Source organism: Cladophialophora yegresii (assembly GCF_000585515.1).
Source record: "Cladophialophora yegresii CBS 114405 chromosome Unknown aczIN-supercont1.6, whole genome shotgun sequence".
In the NCBI taxonomy this organism is placed as follows: Eukaryota; Fungi; Ascomycota; class Eurotiomycetes; order Chaetothyriales; family Herpotrichiellaceae; genus Cladophialophora; species Cladophialophora yegresii.
Genome location: NW_006913050.1, coordinates 1,734,175 through 1,754,996, shown reverse-complemented (window position 1 = coordinate 1,754,996; position 20,822 = coordinate 1,734,175). Strand labels below are relative to the sequence as shown.

General features: G+C 55.2%; 6 protein-coding genes across 6 annotated transcripts; 5 read left to right on the top strand and 1 right to left on the bottom strand.

The window, feature by feature from the left end:
* Positions 1-4,236: 4,236 nt before the first annotated feature.
* Positions 4,237-6,207, bottom strand: A1O7_08647 (uncharacterized protein; the record flags this gene model as incomplete). The annotated part of the gene is made up of 1 exon (XM_007762638.1): positions 4,237-6,207. The coding sequence occupies one exon, from the start codon at positions 6,205-6,207 to the stop codon at positions 4,237-4,239; it is 1,971 nt and encodes a 656-aa protein (XP_007760828.1).
* A 552-nt stretch (positions 6,208-6,759) lies between these two features.
* Positions 6,760-8,525, top strand: A1O7_08646 (importin subunit alpha-1; the record flags this gene model as incomplete). The annotated part of the gene is made up of 3 exons (XM_007762637.1): positions 6,760-6,993; positions 7,050-7,559; positions 7,611-8,525. 3 exons carry the CDS (start codon positions 6,760-6,762, stop codon positions 8,523-8,525), a joined length of 1,659 nt encoding a protein of 552 aa, XP_007760827.1.
* A 1,375-nt stretch (positions 8,526-9,900) lies between these two features.
* On the top strand, positions 9,901-11,506 carry A1O7_08645 (alcohol dehydrogenase; the record flags this gene model as incomplete). The annotated part of the gene is made up of 7 exons (XM_007762636.1): positions 9,901-10,042; positions 10,145-10,170; positions 10,229-10,268; positions 10,322-10,522; positions 10,584-11,149; positions 11,212-11,229; positions 11,321-11,506. 7 exons carry the CDS (start codon positions 9,901-9,903, stop codon positions 11,504-11,506), a joined length of 1,179 nt encoding a protein of 392 aa, XP_007760826.1.
* Positions 11,507-12,545: 1,039 nt separating this feature from the next.
* On the top strand, positions 12,546-15,189 carry A1O7_08644 (uncharacterized protein; the record flags this gene model as incomplete). Its single annotated transcript, XM_007762635.1, has 2 exons — positions 12,546-12,715; positions 12,765-15,189. 2 exons carry the CDS (start codon positions 12,546-12,548, stop codon positions 15,187-15,189), a joined length of 2,595 nt encoding a protein of 864 aa, XP_007760825.1.
* A 1,409-nt stretch (positions 15,190-16,598) lies between these two features.
* A1O7_08643 (uncharacterized protein) lies at positions 16,599-18,217 on the top strand (the record flags this gene model as incomplete). The annotated part of the gene is made up of 2 exons (XM_007762634.1): positions 16,599-17,023; positions 17,092-18,217. 2 exons carry the CDS (start codon positions 16,599-16,601, stop codon positions 18,215-18,217), a joined length of 1,551 nt encoding a protein of 516 aa, XP_007760824.1.
* A 769-nt stretch (positions 18,218-18,986) lies between these two features.
* Positions 18,987-20,303, top strand: A1O7_08642 (pre-mRNA-splicing factor prp46; the record flags this gene model as incomplete). Its single annotated transcript, XM_007762633.1, has 1 exon — positions 18,987-20,303. The coding sequence occupies one exon, from the start codon at positions 18,987-18,989 to the stop codon at positions 20,301-20,303; it is 1,317 nt and encodes a 438-aa protein (XP_007760823.1).
* Between the last annotated feature and the right edge of the window lie 519 nt (positions 20,304-20,822).

The following is a 20,822-nucleotide window of genomic DNA, read 5'->3' as shown; positions in this document are numbered from 1 at the left end:
ATGACCTGGTCAAGTTCACGTTGTAATGACATCGCCGCGGGACAGCGACCGTTAGCGGGGGATAGCAGCCATCAGGGCGATTGGTATTAAGAGTCCAGTGAGGCCTTGTATATCAAGGCCTGCGTAGACGGACTATCGACGACATATCGCTGAAATACCGGTACCGAGGTCCGCCAGTGTCACAAAATAACGTACAACTATCGATAGAATGCTCAGGCTTGCTGGAAGTCCGCCGCGACGACTTGAGGAAACCTTTTCTGAAGAATGTGGCCATCCTCGGACCATTTTCGAACACGTACCGCCTTGGAGAGGGTCCCTTGGTGAGAAAGGATGGTCCGTGTGTCCACGCCATTCCGCAACCGGGCGCAAATCTGGGGTGGTCATGAGGCCAATGCGCTGCAATCGGCAAAGCCAAACGCACGCCATCCCCACAATCAGCGGTCACACCCTTGCACCCGGGATGGTATTGTGCTGCTTAACGATATCGGGACTAGATCGCTGGTGACTCGTCGATGGATCGAATGAAAGGCCGGATGATACGGAGCACTCAGCACACGAAGCATTCGAGAAATGGGAATCCCCATGCAGCCAGACGAGCAGGCTTCGGGGCCTGACATGGACTTGGTAAATGATCATGAGTGTCTTGTGGGTATCATAGGCGTATGGAACATGCTGACGGCTGCAGCCATATTCTCTGGAAGCTCTTTCATGCTGAGCCATAAAAGGTATGTGATCTTACGTGGTTGAGAACGGTTGATCTCAAAGCGCCGAAACTTCTCACTTGAGCGAAACGAGCCTAAAGGGCGGCTGACGGCCTGATCCCAGCAGGGGTTGCTTCAAGCTCGACCCGAATACACGGTATGACAGTAGACCAGGACACAAACTCACAATTTGGCGTTACCACGCCACGAGGTCTACCCGTTGAGGACAAGATGACCCCGCCGCGGTCCAGGTTCAGCTAACTCCCATATACACAATGGTCAGGCACGAACAGCGGACACTCCGTACTCGCAAGATCACGTCTGTACCGAGATCACTGGCTGGGATGACTCGTATCTCAAAGTCCGTTTGCTGACAGCGATTAATTGCGAAAACTCTCTTTCGACACTGTTCAGTGAGCGCTACGTACACCAGCTACCATTGGCGTACTAGTCACTTTAACGGAACGAGGTTTGGATGAGCTACTCGATCAAGAAACCAAAGCTGCCCATGGTGCGTTATAGGCGACATATACGGGTTACTCGCGGCGCCCAAATCAGTAACTGTGTACAAGAAACGAAGCGCATATTCCGTGGGTGGCTTCAGCAGCAGCTTGCAAGTAGCCTGTCGTTCGTCTGAAGCGGGACAGTGAATGGCATATCATGCATCTCGATGGATCTGAAAATGCCATGGCTCCTGCGTCCGTACAGAGTTTCTACCTCGTACCTACTCGCCCATGTCCACGTTCCACGGGACGCCATCATGCATCAGCGGCTGATTTTGTGCAGCTTGACAGATGGTCATGACGTCGTCTCGAACATCCCTGCTTTACCAGAAACAGAGAATTCACAACAATCATCATCGCTTGTTGTGTCTGCGCACAGATCCAGCAGCACAATGACGTCGCGCATCTGGAGGAACCACCGTAACGAGGATCATACCTACAGGCCAGCAGCCACTAGCTTCGAGATCGCCAGCTCCGACGATTTTGCAACCGACGACGGGCAGGTGAAAGTTTACTCGGATGTCGCTCGCAGCTCTGGTAGTCTGTCGTGGGCGGTCTTCTGTATGCGCGATCCAGCGTCACTTCTCGATCACATGCGAATATACGCCAGTGCGAGTACAAGTAGCCATGCCTTGGGCACATAGTCCAACATTGCTTGTACATGGAGAACTGAACAGGTATTGAGACTGAGCATACCAACCTACTTACGAGGTACGTATTCAGTCCCCCCTCACATGCACGTGCATGGAGGGGCACAATACTTGAGATGCGGGGCATAAATATCGTTACCGGCATCCCGCGGCGCGCGAGACACGCAAAAGGGACTCCGATGCCGTTCAAACCGAGTTGTGTCCGAGGGCCCGAGCACCCACAGACTCTCAACTGATGTGAATTAGTCGGTCATATGCACGTAGTACACAGCACACAGTCCGCTCGCAAAACTCTACGCGATACTGCGGTACTGAGTACAGTACTCCCATCGACACCTTCTTCCTGGGGCAGTGTCCTGCCACCCAAACGCCAACGTGGGCCGTAAACCCCAAGCCCATGTCCTCCTGCCTCCTGTACGGAAAGATCGGCTGCTTGCGCATGATGCGCAGGGCTGGATCCGACGGCGAAGAGAGTCGAACGGGTCCGCTCCTCTACGCAGTCGACTCGTCGATCGGGCGGTCCAAGCAGGTCCAGACACAATAACTCCGAACTCTAACCCGCGCGGCCGACTCGACATCTCCTCGGTTGGCAGCCCGGCTACAGAATGGAACAACGGCACCGTTGCGTTTACTGTGTATTGTTTATGTCCTGCGCATCGTGTACTGCTTGTCATGTCGCGCTTGTGTCCCGTGGGCTGTACACGGTGAAGGTACGAGGTACTGTAGGTACGAAGCACTTTTCATCCAGATTGGGAGAGCAGTGCACACTGTGGACAAGCCGACAAGCCAGGTGGCGAGGTGGCTTGGGCCCTGCATTCCTCTGTGATAAAGATTTGCGCTCCACACTCACAGGTGACCAGCACCCGGTGTGACTGTGGTTGTAGATATTGATTGAGCAGAATTACTCGTGAATGAGGCCTTGTATCACAGAGCGGAACGAAGCCGCTTACTATATCCTTCAGTGGTTGACGGACACTCCATGGAACACCTGTTGAGATCTATCTCTCCCCCCTGGATCCCTTCACGGCGAATTAACACTAGTCTCCTGTACTCGTACTCGTAGCGAGGCAGTATGTATCGTTCAATCTCTCTGCAACCCCAGCACGAGGGTATCTTGATCCAATACCCCGAGCATGCGCGCGCAACAATGCCACTGCTGCCCCTGTCTCGTTGCAGGGGCGTCGACCACCTATGAGATACCCTCACGGAGTACGAGTACTGTATATCCCCCTGTCTCCCATCACGGACGTGGTCACTCTCCTGATGTCGAAATCTCCTGGAGCTCGCTGCCTCTCTCCCTCTCCTTTCCTACGCCGATCGAACTCTCAATGAACATCGACTGTGGCGAAGCCAAGCCTGCACTTCTTAGGGAAGTACGACATGCAGAACTCTCTCCCGCGTACGGACCTTTCTTTTCTCAATCCCGACGAATGATGCGTGCTCAGGCTGCGCGTGAACCGACGATCCTCCATGCCATGTGGAGCTACAGTAATTACTGTAGCACTAGCCCTCACGCAATACTCCGCGGAGCATATGTAAGTAAATGCGTACGAGTACGAGTACAGGTGGAACGAAAGTGAGAATCTCCGCGTCCCTACGAGTACGACCACTCACTCCTTCGGCCTCAACAGGTCCAAGTGGGATACTGCGTACACAGTACGCTGACGTTTGGTCATTCGCATAACATACGTTCGCCCCATGCACAGTTGTGGACCCGAACTGTATCACCTCTTTCGTCAGTCCATCACTCGGTGGTTCGCAGGGTGGTTCACTGGTGGTCTTCGCACCATGCAACGCCATGCATGCCTGCAAGCAACATGCGAGCAAGATACCGTACTCATGTTCATGCACGGTGAAACTCCACAGGACGGCGCTGTAGAACCACTCGTCCTTCCGTGTCTCTCTCATGTCTCCTTCCTTTTGAGCGCGGGTGGCGTCGTGCGCGATGGCAGCAACGTCCTCTTTCGGGGCGGCTTTCTCGTTGTGGAGAGCTTGGCTTGGCTTGGTTCGCGGATCGTGATCGGTCGATCGAATCAACTGCTCGCAGATGGATCGGACCGCGGTTTCGTCAAGATCGCCTATAACGGACCTGGTATGGGTACGTACTCTGTAGGTATCAAGAATGAATGGGCGTCGAGTCGACAGTACTGTGACGGAGCATGAGGTCGACGGCGACCTCTGTCGTTAGTCGTAATTACCTACTTCTTCGCTACGAGTGACACAGCAGCAAGAGTAGACTCTGAAAAATCTTTGGACGGGGACGCAAATATGTGGGCGCGATGCGATGCGATGGCCGCCCTGAGCTTGTCTTACAGCATAACAGGTAGGTAGCATGGTCAAGATTCATCGCTCGCTCGACATCACTCCTCATAACGTCGAGCTTCAGATCGCCGTCCCGAATAGACGGAAGAATCTATCATAGGCGACGACGTCGGTCGAACCGCTTCTGGAGCCTCGAACCGGCACTCCGTATTCCTTGATCAAGCATTCAAAGGGCCGGGCACTTGGTTTCACGTTGAGCGCCTCCGCTGTGCTCTTGGCTTCCTCTTTCTTCTCCTGCAAGTCTCCCCAGAGGTGGAACAGCTTCTCTTTCAGCGACGCCAGTGCAGTCTCGTTCTTCTTGTCCCTGAGATCGCAAGCGTCCATGTTGAAGAGGCAATCGCCGTCATCATCGGCGACGAGCAATTGCATCTGGGTTGGACGTCCTTGACAGCCCGGCTGTGGCCTTGCGTCTTCGACCAGGAGGAAGAATCGCCATTCCCATTTAATCTCGTCACCGTCCCCTTCTTGTGTCAAATCGAGGTCGGACTCTTCGTCAGAGGACTTGTGGTCGTCCAGCTCATCATACTGCGACACCTTTCGTGGAGCGGCGAAATCGGCGATGTTGTCAGGGAAGAAATCAACCACCCGGACTTTGGATTTGTAAGTGCAATTCTGAAATGGTACTCGATATGGATTTCCATTGGGGGTTGTGCGATGCAGGATGTCCGGGTCCAGGATGTCAACGATGGTCTTGAACAACAGTCCCTTATGGTTGTGGATCCGGATGGACGGATTGACTGTGAGGGAACGCTCTTGCTCAGCAGGTTCGGCCACCGTCTTTCTTTGCGCTTGCCGCTCAGCCTCGTTGGCTCTCTTGTCCTTCCGGGCTCTGTTTTTACTGCGTTTGGTTTTCGGCTCACCGAGCTGTTCTTCTGCTGGCTCCCCTCTTTGCCGCCTTTTCCGTGCCTGGTTTGGGTCCCGGAAAAATCTGATGGCACTGGCTTCTGCCTTCTCCTCATATGCTCGCTTTCGCCGCAAGACCTCGATCCGCCGCTCGTCTTTGGCCTTGACCACCTCGATCAGCTCCCTTTTTGGGTTCTTGGGATCATCTCGACAGTTGCCTTCAAGCTTCCGCCCGTCCTTGTCCATTTTGATCTGGATGTTGCGGAGGTAGACAAAGTCGCCCACTTTCACCTTTGTGTTGGCAACATGGCTCTGTCCGTCTCTGCATCGGACAGCCATTGTCATTTGGCCCCAAGGGCCGGGCCATGTGCTCGGATCCTCATCAAGGTAGCCATGGGGGTCACCTGTTCGCCCTTCTCCATGGACAGCGAATTTGTAGTTGTAGAGCTGGCCGTTAGTCGTATAGTCGGTCACATATAGCTCAGTCAAGAAATCATTGTTGTAGATTCTGCGCACTTCTCCCAGCAGGTCGGCGAAGATGTAGGCGTTGTCGCTGGGCAACTCCAGGTCTTGAAGCAATTTAAACTTCTGTTTGGCTGGAGCAGGAACTCCGCCGTTGCTTGCCATGGTGTTTGCCACGTCCATCTGCGTCCTCGCCCGTATCGGGGCCCAGGTACTGGGATCTTCCTGTTCAGCAATCCATCTGGCGTACTTCAGTTCAGCTTCATTGAGAGGAGCCGTTTGGGGTCCTTTGGAATACTGGGTGAGGGCCTCTCGTCCATCTTTCCGCCATCGAGCCTTTTCCTTCAGGTCCTGAAGAGAGTTTCTATTCGCTACCTCGACATATGGAAGCACGACCCAGGTTGAGGAGAAGTTCGATATGCCCTTGTTCAGACCTTTATTAATCATTGTTTTGATATTTCGGAGGACGACGACATCGCCTTGATCATTGACAGCAGGTAGTTGGTCCGCCGATTTGGCGAAGAACGAGAACTCCATGCCTGCACCACTCAACCACGTTGGGTCATGTAATGTGAGTGCGCTCTTGTACTGTCCGGTCCTGCATTGGATAGGGTCAAGAGTGTCAACGCAGACCCCAATAACGTTGAACGACTGGCCTGCTGCGATTCGGCTTGCCCTGGCGAGATCGGTGAAGCGTGGGGGTGGAGCGACATAGTCAGACGCCATAATTGTATCATGCAATCCGGATGATGCTGTGTTGGTCAGATGCGATGGTGGATCTCAATACAGACAATTTCAGGGAGAACGAGGGTATTCCAGTGAAGGCATATCAGTGAATGCAAGCCGTAAGGAGGGGCTTCTCAAATGAGCTCCCTGGTCTCTTCTGCAGTGGATATCTTACGTCCAGGAGCACAGAGAGTTGAAGACACTACTGTGGGACGCGTCAAGGTCAGCCGCTGGCCTGGGACGCGCGTTGGCCGAAACACGCACTCACGTGAGCAACGCCAAGACAAGGTGGCATGTGCTTTCCGTGGAGGGTGACTAACGGGCGTCTACGATATTCACTGCGAAACTGCGACACCCCCATTTTATTTGATCCTCATTCTTTGTTCACTGCGGCGCAGTCCCATCACTGACCGCCATAAGTCTCTGCACACTTCCAGACGCTTGTTGACAGTCCAGTCCTGTCGCCCGCGATACTTTTTAGCACAGCTTCAACCTGAGGACAAGCTTTCGGAAAACCTGATTGTTGTGTACGTCCTGCGATATCCCTGAAACATGGCGGAACGATACATTCCTGAACATCGCCGCACTCAGTTCAAGGCCAAGAACAGTTTCAAGCCTGATGAGCTGCGCCGCCGCCGCGAAGAACAACAAGTCGAGATCCGTCGCCAGAAGAGAGAGGAAAACCTAGCAAAGCGAAGAGGTGTGCAGCGTGGAAATGGCGAAATCACCATCGGCGGCCTCACGGAGCCTGATAGCGATGATGAGACGGCTAACATCGAAAGTGAGGTATGGATGAACGTCTCTTCTTGTGCGCGGAGATTCTGATCGAACCATATTTACAGTTGAGCACCGAGTTGCCGGAAATGGTCAAAGGAGTCTTCTCAGACCAGATCGACGCTCAGATTCAGGCCACCACCAAATTCCGAAAACTCTTGTCCAAGGAACGAAACCCTCCCATTGAGAAAGTCATTGAGACTGGCGTGGTCAGCCGCTTCGTCGAATTCCTCCGATCTCCACATACTCTTGTGCAGTTTGAGGCAGCATGGGCTCTCACAAACATTGCCAGCGGTAGTGCTCAACAGACACAGGTTGTGATCGAGGCAGGCGCGGTTCCTATCTTCGTCGAGCTCCTGAGCAGCCCTGAGCCAGATGTCCGTGAGCAGGCTGTCTGGGCTCTGGGTAATATTGCTGGAGACTCCCCTGCATGCCGCGACTATGTCCTCAGCCAAGGAGCCCTCAAGCCTCTTCTCAGCTTGATCGCCGATGGCCGCAAACTGAGCATGCTGCGAAATGCCACCTGGACTTTGAGCAACTTCTGCCGTGGCAAGACTCCTCAGCCAGACTGGCCAACTGTGAGTGACACGAGACACTGCCGAAAGACCCCATTACTAACACACCATCAGATCCAACCTGCGCTCCCTGTCCTGGCCAAGCTTGTCTACATGCTCGATGACGAAGTCCTCATTGATGCATGCTGGGCCATTTCTTACCTTTCCGATGGCTCGAACGATAAAATCCAAGCGGTCATCGAGGCCGGCATTCCCCGACGCCTTGTTGAGCTTCTCATGCATGCTTCCACCTCCGTTCAGACCCCCGCTCTTCGTTCAGTTGGCAATATTGTTACTGGTGATGATGTGCAGACTCAGGTCATAATCAACTGTGGGGCTCTTACAGCGCTACTGGCGCTGCTCAGCTCGCAGAAAGACGGCATCCGCAAGGAAGCATGTTGGACGATCTCGAACATCACCGCCGGCAATTCAACCCAGATTCAAGCAGTGATTGACGCTGGTATTATTCCTCCCTTGATCCACCTTCTCTCCAATGGTGACTTCAAAACTCGAAAGGAAGCCTGCTGGGCCATTTCCAACGCTACCTCGGGCGGTCTTCAGAAGCCGGATCAGATTAGATACCTTGTCGCACAAGGATGCATCAAGCCTCTTTGTGATCTACTGGCCTGCCCCGACAACAAGATCATCCAGGTTGCGCTAGACGGCCTGGAAAACATCCTCAAAGTCGGAGAAATGGACAAAGAGGCGGCCGATGCGCGAGCTCCTGAAGCCCAGGTAAACCGCTACGCCCTGTTCATTGAAGAGGCTGGTGGAATGGAGAAGATTCACGACTGCCAGAACAACGCCAATGAGGAGATCTACATGAAAGCCTACAACATCATAGAGCGATACTTCTCGGACGAAGAGGATGCAGGCGCCGACATTGAAGAACTGGCCCCACAAGCCAATGCCTCTGGCTTCACCCTTGGATCGAACCAACCTCAGGGACAATTCAACTTCGCTAATGGTAACGACTCTATGGACATGTAGAATATGAAAATGGAAAGCAGAGGACTCTTGGCTCGATGGGAGATGTGAAGCCTCACGCACAGACTTTGCAGCTCCTGCTCCTCACGATGAGCACGCACGATGTCGCCGAGCTCATCACCCCAATGTGACGGGCGCTGGGACACACACACAGACACGGGGCTAACCCAAAGCGCCGAGTCGTCGAGAGACAGCTCCAACTACGCATTTTGCTTACTTTGAGCACACCACCCGAAGCCCCTTTACAGCACCCCGGTATTATTTCGCCCACCACCCGACTTCACAGCCCTTCCATCCAGCACCAGCACGATTGCTAAAATTCCGCGCAACCACGATCAGATGCACCGTCATGTAACCCCTAGCCACTCGATTCAGCACTCCACTTGTACCCAGCACTGCGCACCCAGCATCCGGTAGAGGCGTTCATTTCGGCAGTGAGTTCTCAGGCTATCGTTCTCGGCTCGGGCGTGGAGAGGAACGCTTGGAAGGAGGAACTATGGAACAATCAGAGACGAGGCAGTCACGGCCTCCAACGACCTCCTTATTGAAGCTCGGCCACGCATGCCAATGTACGTCGACTGCCTTCTAGGCCCAATACAAAAAATTCAAATCAGCCTTCGTGACTGGATTCATGCGCTTCGCTCTCTTTTTCCCGCAAGAGGTAAACGATCTCGGTCTCTGACTGCCCGAGTAGGCGTTGTGTGGACCGAAAATGTCTAGGAAATAGAAACAGGTGAGCAGGCGTTTGTCCGGCATCACGGAAAAGGTCTTCTGATCAGCTGCAGGGTGATTCGATGATTCCTTCTTTCTGTGTGAGCCCAGCGACCTTTATCCAATGAGGACGGGGCATACTCATCTGCCTCTGCTCAGGCCCCTCTCTTTCGTGTTCAAATGGAAGGGCAAGGAGGGCCACAGCCCCTCGTGTTCCGCCTTCGCTCGTCAGCCGTTGGACAAGTGACATGGTGATGTACTTCGTACCCCGCAAATCTGGATGAGGAGATAATATTGGCAGGGCCGTCGGCGCGGGCAAATCGAGCGCCACTTTGCTTCAGGTTACCCCATCTTATCGGACAATCAGAAGTGCCAGAATCGCGAGATGATGCCCGGCTGCTCCGCTTTCCAAGTCGCTTGCACTGCGACGTGCTCCGCGAGGATGATTATGCACGATAGACAAATGCCGTGGGCGGGCTGAGAGGGAGGGGCCATATATAGGTCTAGGTGAGCTGAAGCTGGAAGAGTATTTCCTCTTTGTCCTTTTCTTTCCATCTGGCGGTATCTGGGAATACCTGGACAAGCCTCAAGTAGCAATTCTGCCTTGGGCCAATCATACGACTAAGCGGGACGAATATACAGGAAACAGCCAATCGCTGCCTTCAAAATGTCGACGACCGAAGTTAGAACCAGTGGTTCGACGATGAAGGCCGTCAACTACCAAGGTGCCTTCAAGGTCAAGGTGGAGGATGTTCCCAAGCCTACCATCGAGCACCCAGACGATGTCATTGTCAAGGTCACTACGGCTGGTAAGTGGGAGCCCAAGGCACCTGGCTTTCAAGCCGACAGCCGTACATAGCTCCTCTGTGACGCCACGCACACGGCTAACTGGCGATAATGGATGTGACTAGCTATCTGTGGCTCTGACCTGCATATGGTAAGCCTTTCCGAAACGAGTAAATGAGGTCGAGCGTCTCACACTGATGCGACTACAGTACGAGGGACGTACGGGTGCTGAAGCTGGCATCACGTTTGGTCGGTCTCCGTCCAGGAACGCAGCTCAATGGCTAACATTCCCTCGCAAACAGGGCATGAGAACATGGGGATTGTGGAGGAGCTTGGCTCGGGCGTCACCTTGTTGAAGAAAGGAGATCGAGTTGTTATGCCTTTCAACGTCGCGGATGGACGATGCCGGAACTGCGAAGAGGGTTACACCGCGTTCTGCACGGGCGTTAACCCAGGATTCGCTGGAGGCGCTTATGGTTACGTCGCCATGGGGCCCTACAGAGGTAAGGAAGGGGCGAGACTTGCCTGATACTATACGCCTCAGGATCTGACAGTCGCGCACAGGAGGGCAAGCTCAGTACATCCGCATCCCGTACGCCGACTTCAACGCACTCAAGCTGCCACCCGGAACGGAGCACGAGCAGGACTTTATCCTCTTGGCCGATATCTTCCCCACGGGATGGCACGGCGTCTCTCTCAGCGGGTTCAAACCGGGCGACAGTATCGGAGTCTGGGGTGCAGGGCCTGTCGGGTTGATGGCCGCATACTCAGCTTCACTTAGGGGTGCGAGTCGGGTCTACGTTGTTGACAGAGTGCCGGAGCGTCTAAAGGCGGCAGAGAAGATTGGCTGCACGCCCATTGACTTCAGCAAAGGCGATGCCGTTGAGCAGATCCTAGAGAAGAACGGCGGTATGTTGGACAGGGCTGTGGATGCGGTAGGATATCAGGCTATGGCGTCTGGTGGCGACAAGGAGCAGCCCAATATCGTTCTGGAGAACATGATCCAAGCCACAAGGCCATGCGGTGGCCTTGGAATTCCCGGCCTGTATGTCCCGACCGACCCTGGTGCGCCAGATGAGGCGAGCGGCAAGGGCAAGATCAGTCTGAGCTTTGGCAAATTATTCGAAAAGGTAAGCAACGTGTGGTTTGGTAACTGATGGCGTGTTTGACATGATGCTAACTTCTGCCATAGGGTCTTTCCCTTGCCACTGTGAGTACTCTTCCAAGGCTATAGACTGCTGTTGAGATTTCCCGGTCTTCTCCTTGATACCAGGCAGGTCCTGCAAGCTAACAATACACAGGGACAATGCAATGTCAAACAATACAACAGATATCTGCGTGACCTGATCATCGCTGGAAAGGCGAAGCCATCGTTTGTGGTCAGTCACGAGATCGGCATCGAAGACGCGGAGGTCGCATACGAGAAGTTTGACAAGAGAATCGACGGCTACACCAAGGTGTTGATCCATCCCAACGGGCCGTTGTAGTGGGGTAAAGAAGTGCTGTAGCGCAGCAGCATCGAGACTGTACACAGTAACTCTTGGAAACAGACAGCTCGGCGCTATCTTCACCATTTGAAGTGACAGGCTTGGTATCAATCCGGCTACTGTACCCCCATACCCTGCGGCGGGCCAGCATTAGACCTGGTCGGCTTTCGTATTCGGGAGATCAAGGGGCGCCCAGGCGAACGATCACCGCCTTTCATTCGTGCATGGCGTCTTGGCCGGTTTGGTGTTTCATCTTCGCTGGTCTTGTGCTTCCGCATCTTCTGCGACGTCTGGTCCCAATGTTGCTTTAATTTGAACCGTTTGCTGGTGAACAACTCCTTGGCCTCTCGCTGCAGGCCAAGATGGTGATGGGAGCCAGCCATAGCGCGGGAAGCTGCCGATGGCCCCTGCAGTGCTTCATACCTACCGCTAACAGAGCACTTACATAAAGACACACCATGGAGAGCGACTACAGACTGGCCCCCAAATGCAGCCTTGCCTCGACGACCTTCCTCATTGGCGTGTTCCTGTACCGGTTCCCCTGCTTACGCTCTCGACCGGCGTTGTTGTTCATATGGCGCAAATCTTGATGACTGCCCGGTGCAAGCTTGCTGATCCTTGTCAGACACCGTGTCATGGCGAACGAGAAACCCGGACTGGCACAGGACTAAACAAAGGTGTCACACGAACATTCGTATCCAGCGTATCTCAAAGATGCCCCCTCGATTTCCTCTGGCCCCTACCCAGGCACAGGCGCTATTCTATAGCCCAGTCTGGAAGGTCGAGAATGGGTCGCGTGTACTCAGTGCAGGTGGCAGCAGATGTTGTCTTGACCACCAGGCAAGTATAGCTCTCTCTTTCCCCTCCCTCAGATCCTCTCCTTACTGTGTGTTGCTCTTTATTATCTTGTCTTGCTGTCGTGCGCGTCGCCCAGCTGTCGTAGAATCCCGTTTCCCACAAAGGGAGTGGATTCTGGCACATATGAGATCACATCCCTTTCAAAGCCCATCGAATCTCGCACAGCTGCGGCACCGACTCGATGATTTCCATCACTATCGGCTACGTTTCTGGCATCATCGCCGCCGTGATATTCATCCTTCAATTCCTCCTACCCAATGCCCTGATTCTTGTCCTGGTGGGCTACCTCAAGAATGAACACAGCGCGGTGACCTGGTCGGTGGTGGAGCGCAACCTACTGAGTTCTATGTGGTATGTTGAGCCTGGCCTACCCTGCTAAAGGTCTTTCTGACGGCGACAGGCCTCTGTTCCTCCGGACAGATGCAGCTGCGACCCAGGGTGTCGACACCACAATTCGATTTATGACATGGATGCGCCCGCTGGCTCTCGGTCTCGTGGCACTCGCCGCGGTCGTGACACCGTTGGGGATATACGACGACATCGTGCCCTCTAATACGCCGCAGAGCGTTGCTTTCGCCTATGTACAGGACCCAGGGCCCATGGGATACGGCACACCTGGACGCAGTGACCTGGGCTTTACTCGCACTTGCGGGAACCTCCTTCCCCTCCAGTGTCCCGGGACGACCGTCGAAATCACGTACTTCGAAAACGACACTTATGCAGAAGCCAACATCACAAACGATGACTATGACGCGAGGATACCGAGAGTGCTAGCCGAGCTCTATCAGAGCGGGCTGGAACAGCAGCCGCAGTCTGTCTCGAGCTTCTTCGACATACAGGCGCGGTATTACACGTACACATTCCAGACCGGAGTCGCGCATGGAGCCAAGTACATTGCGGGGGCGTTCCGGTACTTGTCAAACATGGTGCTGAACAACGCGATAGAACCAGTGGAAGGTCTTGTCGTCGACACAGTTACAGGTGGCATCGCCTTTCGGAACCATAGCGTGCCCCAGGGCGTTTCTCTGGGCGCCGAATGGACCGAGGATCTGCTGTGGATTGAGCCGGAGACAGCCTGCGCCGACACGAACATTTCGGTCGAGTTCAGAATTCCCTTGGGGAACGGGTTCACCGTCCTTACTGACGTGGCCAACATCTCACTCGTTGACAACGGCGGCTTCGCGAACCTGGTCCAGGAATACCCATACGTCAACGTGACAAATGCGCAAAAGGACCCGAACTTGGAGGGTCGCGCCTACAAAGCCGCCTGGTTGGTGAACGTGTACACGATGCTGGTCATGAACCTTACCCGACCCGGCCCCAATGCCTTCGGCTACATGAAGTCGAAGGTTGGCGACCGACACCCAGTCAACAAGTACCAAACGCCGGGCGCCAAGTTGAACGGCATATATGCCACTGACCTGTGGCAGTCGCTTCTTGACCCGGAGGCGTATATCTCGAACTACACGCTGGACGACGCACCGAATACCAATTACTCGAACCCGTTCGGCCTCAGCTTCAAGAATTACAGCGATATCGCCTTGCTTTGCTCCGGAGCAGGGAGCCGGGATCTGGCAAACCTGACCAACGTCCATGTGGAATGTGGCATGATCTACGGAGCGGCGCAGCGCAAAGACGGCTCCAAGTCACTGGTGCTGGAGCCCGAAACGTGGTGGACGCAAAACGTGTACACTTGTGCCACAGCGATGAGGGCGACCATCAAAGAGGTCCGATTCCGCTGGAATACCACTTCGCTCACGGGGAATACTCTGAGATCCTTGACCGTCGTCAACGTCCGCGACAAGGCGTATCCTGACAAGGATTCCTTGCCCTTGTGGGGAGTCGAGACGCCGGGTTATCAGCTACAAGACGTGTCTCAGCTCTGGGGGCTTATTGCGCCAGACCTGGCCAACTCAGTCAATCTTTCGACCACACGGGCTCCTCACCTGTATATCCCAGGCTACGGGGGTTCGGGGATCCTCTCCGCGGCCGTCGCCACCAAAGATAACCTTCCCGCACACGAGGGACTGGCCAGCATCATGGGCGGCATCTTCCAGACTTACAGCAACGGCGACTACGCGGACTACAGCGGAGGGACGAACATGGCCATGTACAAGAGATGGCGAGACTACTCGACCTCTGCCGCGGCGATGAGCACGATCCCGAACCTGATCTGGACCGATCTGGCCGCGAACATGCTCGTCGGCACACGCAGCTGGGACTCCGGCAACGACGCATTACCTGCGAATCTTCAGAAACGCGATGTCGCAAACGGCGCAGCTAGTGAGGCTTTGGTCCCCGTGACTGTGTACGAGCGACAGATCCGGTATCACTGGCCGTTTGCCATCCCGGCTCTACTGGCATTGCTGCTCTTCGTCGTGGTCCTCCTGGCTGCTTTGCTCTCCGTGCTCACCGGGAAAGGAGTGCCCGCACGGGTGCGGCATCATCTCTTTCATTTGTCGGCGGGTCGACTGTTGGGAGAAATCCACTATCCTGGGGAGTGCGACAAATTGGCGCCGACGGATCAGTGTATCGCACGTGTCGGAAAGAGACCCTGCGACTTGCGCGCCTATGTTCAACTTACTAGCGGTGTTGGAGCCGCACCTTCGCCGTTCCTGGGCCGGCACGATCACGTGGCAGGCGGCGTGGCTAAGGATGAGAAGGAGAATGGCATGCATGTGGACACGAACGAGCTGCGCCGGGTCGCCTCACCTCTGTCGGAGTCGGATGCGATGCTGGGGCGATCTAGGCATTATACGCCGATTGACGGTCGCGCGAGGGTGGATGGGCACGAGCAGGAGAGGTGGCCGTCACCAGGTCTCTAGATATTAACTGTATATGAGGCCACAGACCCCCGTCCCGACTGGTGCGGGCAGGAGAACCATTCAGGTGTGTGAACATGCCGCGGAACTGGCCCAGAGAAGACCGGACAACGTGAGGGGCCAGTGCCGTGTTCTGTGCACGGATTCAGACTCTCATCCAACTCTTGATTCTTCGACTCCTTATATCAGCTACCTGCTCTCTCGTGTACTAAGGTACGTATATCGTCAAGGACGAGGCGGTCTTGCTGCGGACATGTGCCCGTAGCGGAAGAGCCCGTACTCCGTAAAGGTGTGGCTGGTGGGTTTGACAGGCGGAGATAATGCAGGGTACGGAGTGGTTCTTGGCATGAGCTCAATGGCTTTCCAGATGCTCAAGAAATCGGGCTTTCCAAAGGCATAGAACACGCGCAGAAGGGATTGGCGGAGGAGTCACGGTGGTGACGGCGGATGCTTTGTTGCCTCATTGCCTATTCAGTTCGAACGGACCAACGTGCGTCGAACGAGAGGTCTGTGAAGACACGGTGAGAAGCTCATGTGGTTCTCTGGCGGCTTCACTAAAAGACAAGGTGCACGATAGCGCGGAATAGGGAGCATTCGAGATGGTGGCACCAGCGTGGTTGAAGCGGGCTGGGAGTAGTGGCGTCATCCAATAGGGAGGGGAAGTGGAGGGCATGTGGGAGAAGCGATGGGATGCGACGGGACGAGATGGGCTTTCACGGCATTCCACTGATTGACATCTGATCAGGCAGTGAAGACTGTTCTGTTCAGGCGTCACCAGCGTGATCGATCCCATCACTGTGTACCTCGAATCCTCGGACCACCACGCGGCAGCGCAAGATCAACTACGGTAAAGCTGCCACCGTCACCACCCCTCGTCCACGGCTCATCGCAGTATCTTGTAGATCGCTAATTCTGATCGTTGAGCCTGATACCTCCCGGTCCCTCTTGTCACAGACACCTACCATCCCGGAACCGCGAAGCAAATCTGTGCGCCGTTCGTTATAATCGTCGAGCATCCGCACCACCTCGGTCTACGTCTCGTCTGTTCTGTGCGTGAGTGAGTGGGTGAACGACTGGTCTTTTCACGGGCATTTACTTATTTCCGTAAGCCACTTATCTTACACGAAGAAACTACGTGCTCGAGGGCCCAAGCCATTACCCATCTATCACCTTCAACGACCACTTGCACCACTTGTGCGTCGCCTGCTGAGCTCAGCCAGTCTCCAGGAAACACTGCGACATGCAATGACAGCCAGTTGCCGGTGAAGCTTTTTTCGGCTACCCACGAATTGCGGGGCCTCGATCGAAAGCGAGCATCTCCAGGCACGCCCGTGGTGTGCCTGCGCTAGCCACCTTTCGGGCATTCCAGGGGCCTCAGGCGTCGTCGAACCTGCGCTCCAGGCTTAGCCAGCATGCCTCCCTCCCCGGCCTTCCGGCCATTCCGCAACAATAATGGCACGAATAAAGAAACCTCAGTCCAACCCGAGCGCGTGCCTTTTTTGACCCAGGAACAGTCGTTTCTCAAGTGTCCGACGCTCGAAGATGGATCCTTCACCGACGCCGCCGCTGCCGACCGACCCGATGCATCCAAAGGGCCCACAGTCACCTGCACCCGACTCGAAACCTCACCGTCCTTTGACGATCTGACCGCGGCAAATTTTTCTCCCAAATGGCGCTGGACAGCGGCTATACCATCGTTGAGAGAATTGCTCCGAGGGAGACGCCCGGGGCCGGCGCACAAGGAGCACACTGCTGAACTGAGTCCGTTGTATAGATCTCTTCCTACCACTCCGTTGAAGAGAGTCCTCCGCCTGTTGGCATTTGCCCTGATGATACTGTGAGAAGACTGCCCCCACAGAAGCTCGCACCTGACTGTACCGATACTGATACTGACGCGTCATATAGGGGTATTCTAGAAGTCATCGCATTGACGTGCGGGCTCTTCCTTTCCTTCTTCCCGGATGACGTGGACGATGAGTTGGACGGCTGGAAAGGCGTCGGCCGCGCCTTCTCTGAAGAGCTGGGACACTGGCCTACCGATTTCTCGGCCGACGTCCACCCTGTGGCCTGCCACTCTCATAACGACTACTGGCGGAAAGAGCCTCTATTCTCTGCACTGGACGCCGGCTGCACGGGAGTCGAGGCGGACGTGTGGCTATACGATGAAGAGCTGTATGTTGGACATTCGACCGCTTCCCTCACTCCCGAGAGGACACTGCGCAATCTCTACGTCGACCCGTTGGTGAAGATCCTCGACGATCAGAACCCTCATACATCCTTCCACCCGACTCTAGACACCCCTCGGAATGGAGTCTTCGACACGGACCCGTCCCAGACGCTGGTGTTGCTCATCGATTTCAAAACCGAAGGCCACCGCCTTTGGCCATATGTCTCGGAACAGCTGGAGCCACTCCGCGAGAGGAAGATGCTCAGCTACTTCAATGGGACAAATTTCGTCGAAGGTCCCGTCACGGTGGTTGTCACGGGAAACGCACCCTGGGAGGAGGTCGTCGCAAACCCCACGTATCGGGATATGTTTTTCGACGCCCCTCTAGACTTGATGGCCAAAGCAGCAGACCCCAGCAGCAGTGGCACCACGTCCTTCGACACTCAAGATGGCGTGCTGACCAAGCGAGGCTCCAACCAAGGCCAAGGTCGCTCCGGTGCAGCCCCCTCTAGTCCCGCCATGTACTCCCAGGCGAATTCGTACTACGCGTCTGTCTCTTTCGGCCGTGCCGTCGGCTGGCCGTGGCGCGGCTCCCTCTCCCGCAAGCAAGTCGAGACGCTACGCAGACAGATTGCCGGCGCTCATGCCCGCGGGCTGAAGGTCCGATATTGGAGCGTTCCCAGCTGGCCTCGAGGCATGCGGAATTACCTCTGGCGAACGCTCGTCAAGGAAGGCGTCGACTATTTGAACGTGGACGACCTGAAGTCCGCAACGAAAGACGACTGGAACTGGGGCAAGAAGGGCACTTGGTTCACTGGCCCCTGGAAATTCACGTCCTCCAGGTCCTCCAAGGTCACGTCCTAAATACACATCATCATGATTAACGACAACGAAAAGTATGACTCGAAGATTTGAAGGCGACGATGGGAACGCTAGAGATGAGGGCGCAACGCCCTGTCTTGGATGACAGGACCTGGATTCACAGCAGTCAGGGTCTTCTTCCAAGTTGACTCCTACAGTAGCAAGAATCGAGATCCCGAAGACAGTCCATGTTGGTTTGGCATCGGAGAGATCGTCCATGCCAAACATCGCACAGGCACGGGCACAGGCACAGCGAGGCGTTGATTGGTCAAGAATGGAAGGTTTTGATTTCTCGTCACTTTTAATCAGAGCCGTTACCGCCATGATACCCCCAGCTTAGAATACAAATGGCATAAGACGAGGGAAGAAAGAGGCCCATACAGGTCAAGACACGTTCAACTTTGCATAGATTAACTTCTTCCCTACTGTGACAGAACGCCTTGACATCCACGACCCGTGAGCTGCCCTCTAGGAACGATTGCACCAGTAATATGCCGACACACTTTTTAGTCTGGTATGTGTGTCCGTCGAGCACTCACACAGGCCCAGATCAACTGCCCATGACGTGACTTCACGTATCTACCGCCTCATCGGAGCCTCCAGATCAGCGAGGCTGCTGCCCACACCAGCGAGGCTGTATGCCCGGACAAGGCGGCGTCACCCTTGTCCCAAGATAGCAATTCTCGTCTTGGCACGTTTGGAACATTTTCTACTGGTCGCCTAAGAAATGTTCAGTTGTCTTCCTAGACTCCCAGTTTCCTCTGCAGCAGACATGGCGGCCACGGCGCAAGCTCTGACGGAGCGCACGCGAGCTCTCTTTGGCGACAGCTTTGGCGAAGCCACCGACCCGAGCGCACTCACCATCTCCACCTCGTTCAAGCGAAAAGTCGAATATGAATCCGTCCGCGAACTACCCAAGGCGCTCGCCGAGAAACAGGCAAAAGCAGTTGCTGCACGAGGACCCAAAAGACCAAAGATGGCGGCGGCCGCGAACAGTCAGATGGCGCTGGTCAAGAGCGAGGCGAGTCCAGATACACAAGATCCGTCACGGCAGACGGCCGGCACTGGCAACAGTCTGATCCGCCGACCGAACATGCAACAGCCTCGTCCGGAGTGGCACGCGCCGTGGAAATTGATGAGAGTCATCTCAGGCCACCTGGGCTGGGTGCGCGCGTTAGCAGTCGAACCGGGGAATCAATGGTTCGCGTCCGGCGCAGGAGACAGGACGATCAAGATCTGGGATCTGGCCTCGGGACAACTGCGCTTGACACTGACGGGACACATCTCGACAGTTCGCGGCCTTGCCGTCTCGCCGCGGCATCCGTACCTCTTCTCGTGCGGCGAGGACAAGATGGTCAAGTGCTGGGATCTGGAGACCAACAAGGTCATTCGCCACTACCACGGTCACTTGTCCGGCGTGTACACTCTGTCTCTCCACCCGACGCTCGATGTGCTCGTTACAGGCGGTCGCGACGGCGTCGCCCGCGTCTGGGACATGCGCACGCGCTCCAACATCCACGTCCTCTCCGGCCACAAGGGGACCGTCAGTGACGTCAAATGCCAGGAAGCAGACCCACAGGTCATCTCGTCGAGCCTCGACTCTACCGTGCGCCTGTGGGATCTCGCGGCCGGCAAATCGATGGGCGTCCTGACTCATCACAAAAAGGGCGTGCGAGCACTAGCCGTCCACCCCAAGGAATTTACGTTCGCGTCGGGGTCAGCAGGGTCGATCAAGCAGTGGAAATGTCCCGAGGGGGCATTCATGCAGAATTTCGACGGCCACAACGCCATCATCAACACACTCGCCGTGAATGAAGAAAACGTCCTCTTCAGCGGCGGCGATAACGGCAGCATCTGTTTCTGGGATTGGAAGACAGGGCATCGCTTCCAGAGCACGGAATCTCTTGCCCAACCGGGTTCTTTGGATGCAGAGGCTGGCATCATGAGCAGCACGTTTGATCAGACTGGGCTGCGGTTGATAATGGGTGAAGCGGATAAGACGATCAAAATTTGGGGTCCGGATCCAAGGGCCACGCCTGAGACGCATCCGTTGGACTGGAAGCCAACGTTGGGAAGGGTCAAATATTGAAAAAGATGTATAGCACGCGAGGATTCTGGAACGGCGGTATAGCTCTTTTATTCAGCGAGGGCGTCAGGCGCATTCAGGCGGGCGTGGAATGAGTGTTTGGAGGCGGCTCTCTGGCATAAACCGACACGACAGGATATGATAAGCCCGAGATGAGACAGATGCAAGCGCAGAGCTCGATGAGGAATCAACAAATCAGACAGTTATCATGTACAACAACGCGACCCTGCCAACTTTCCTCCATGGTCTAGACGGAGCACATCATGGCTTGAAGGAGGATTTGCACTTTCTGCGTGCGTTGCGTGGGATACACCGTGCGGACGAGTCGTTGTGGCATTTTTGATTTCGGCAAAAGCTGGCCAGCATCATGAAGGTCGTCGCTACTTCTTGCTTGTCGAGTGGAGTAGCGCGGTTGGGGGGAGCGTGTTCGAAGACCAGCCGAGCCGCCTCGTCTGTCTTCGCGGAACACTCCACGTGTTAATACGCCGCGGTCGTCTTGAGCGAATCTCTCTCTTCTTTCCG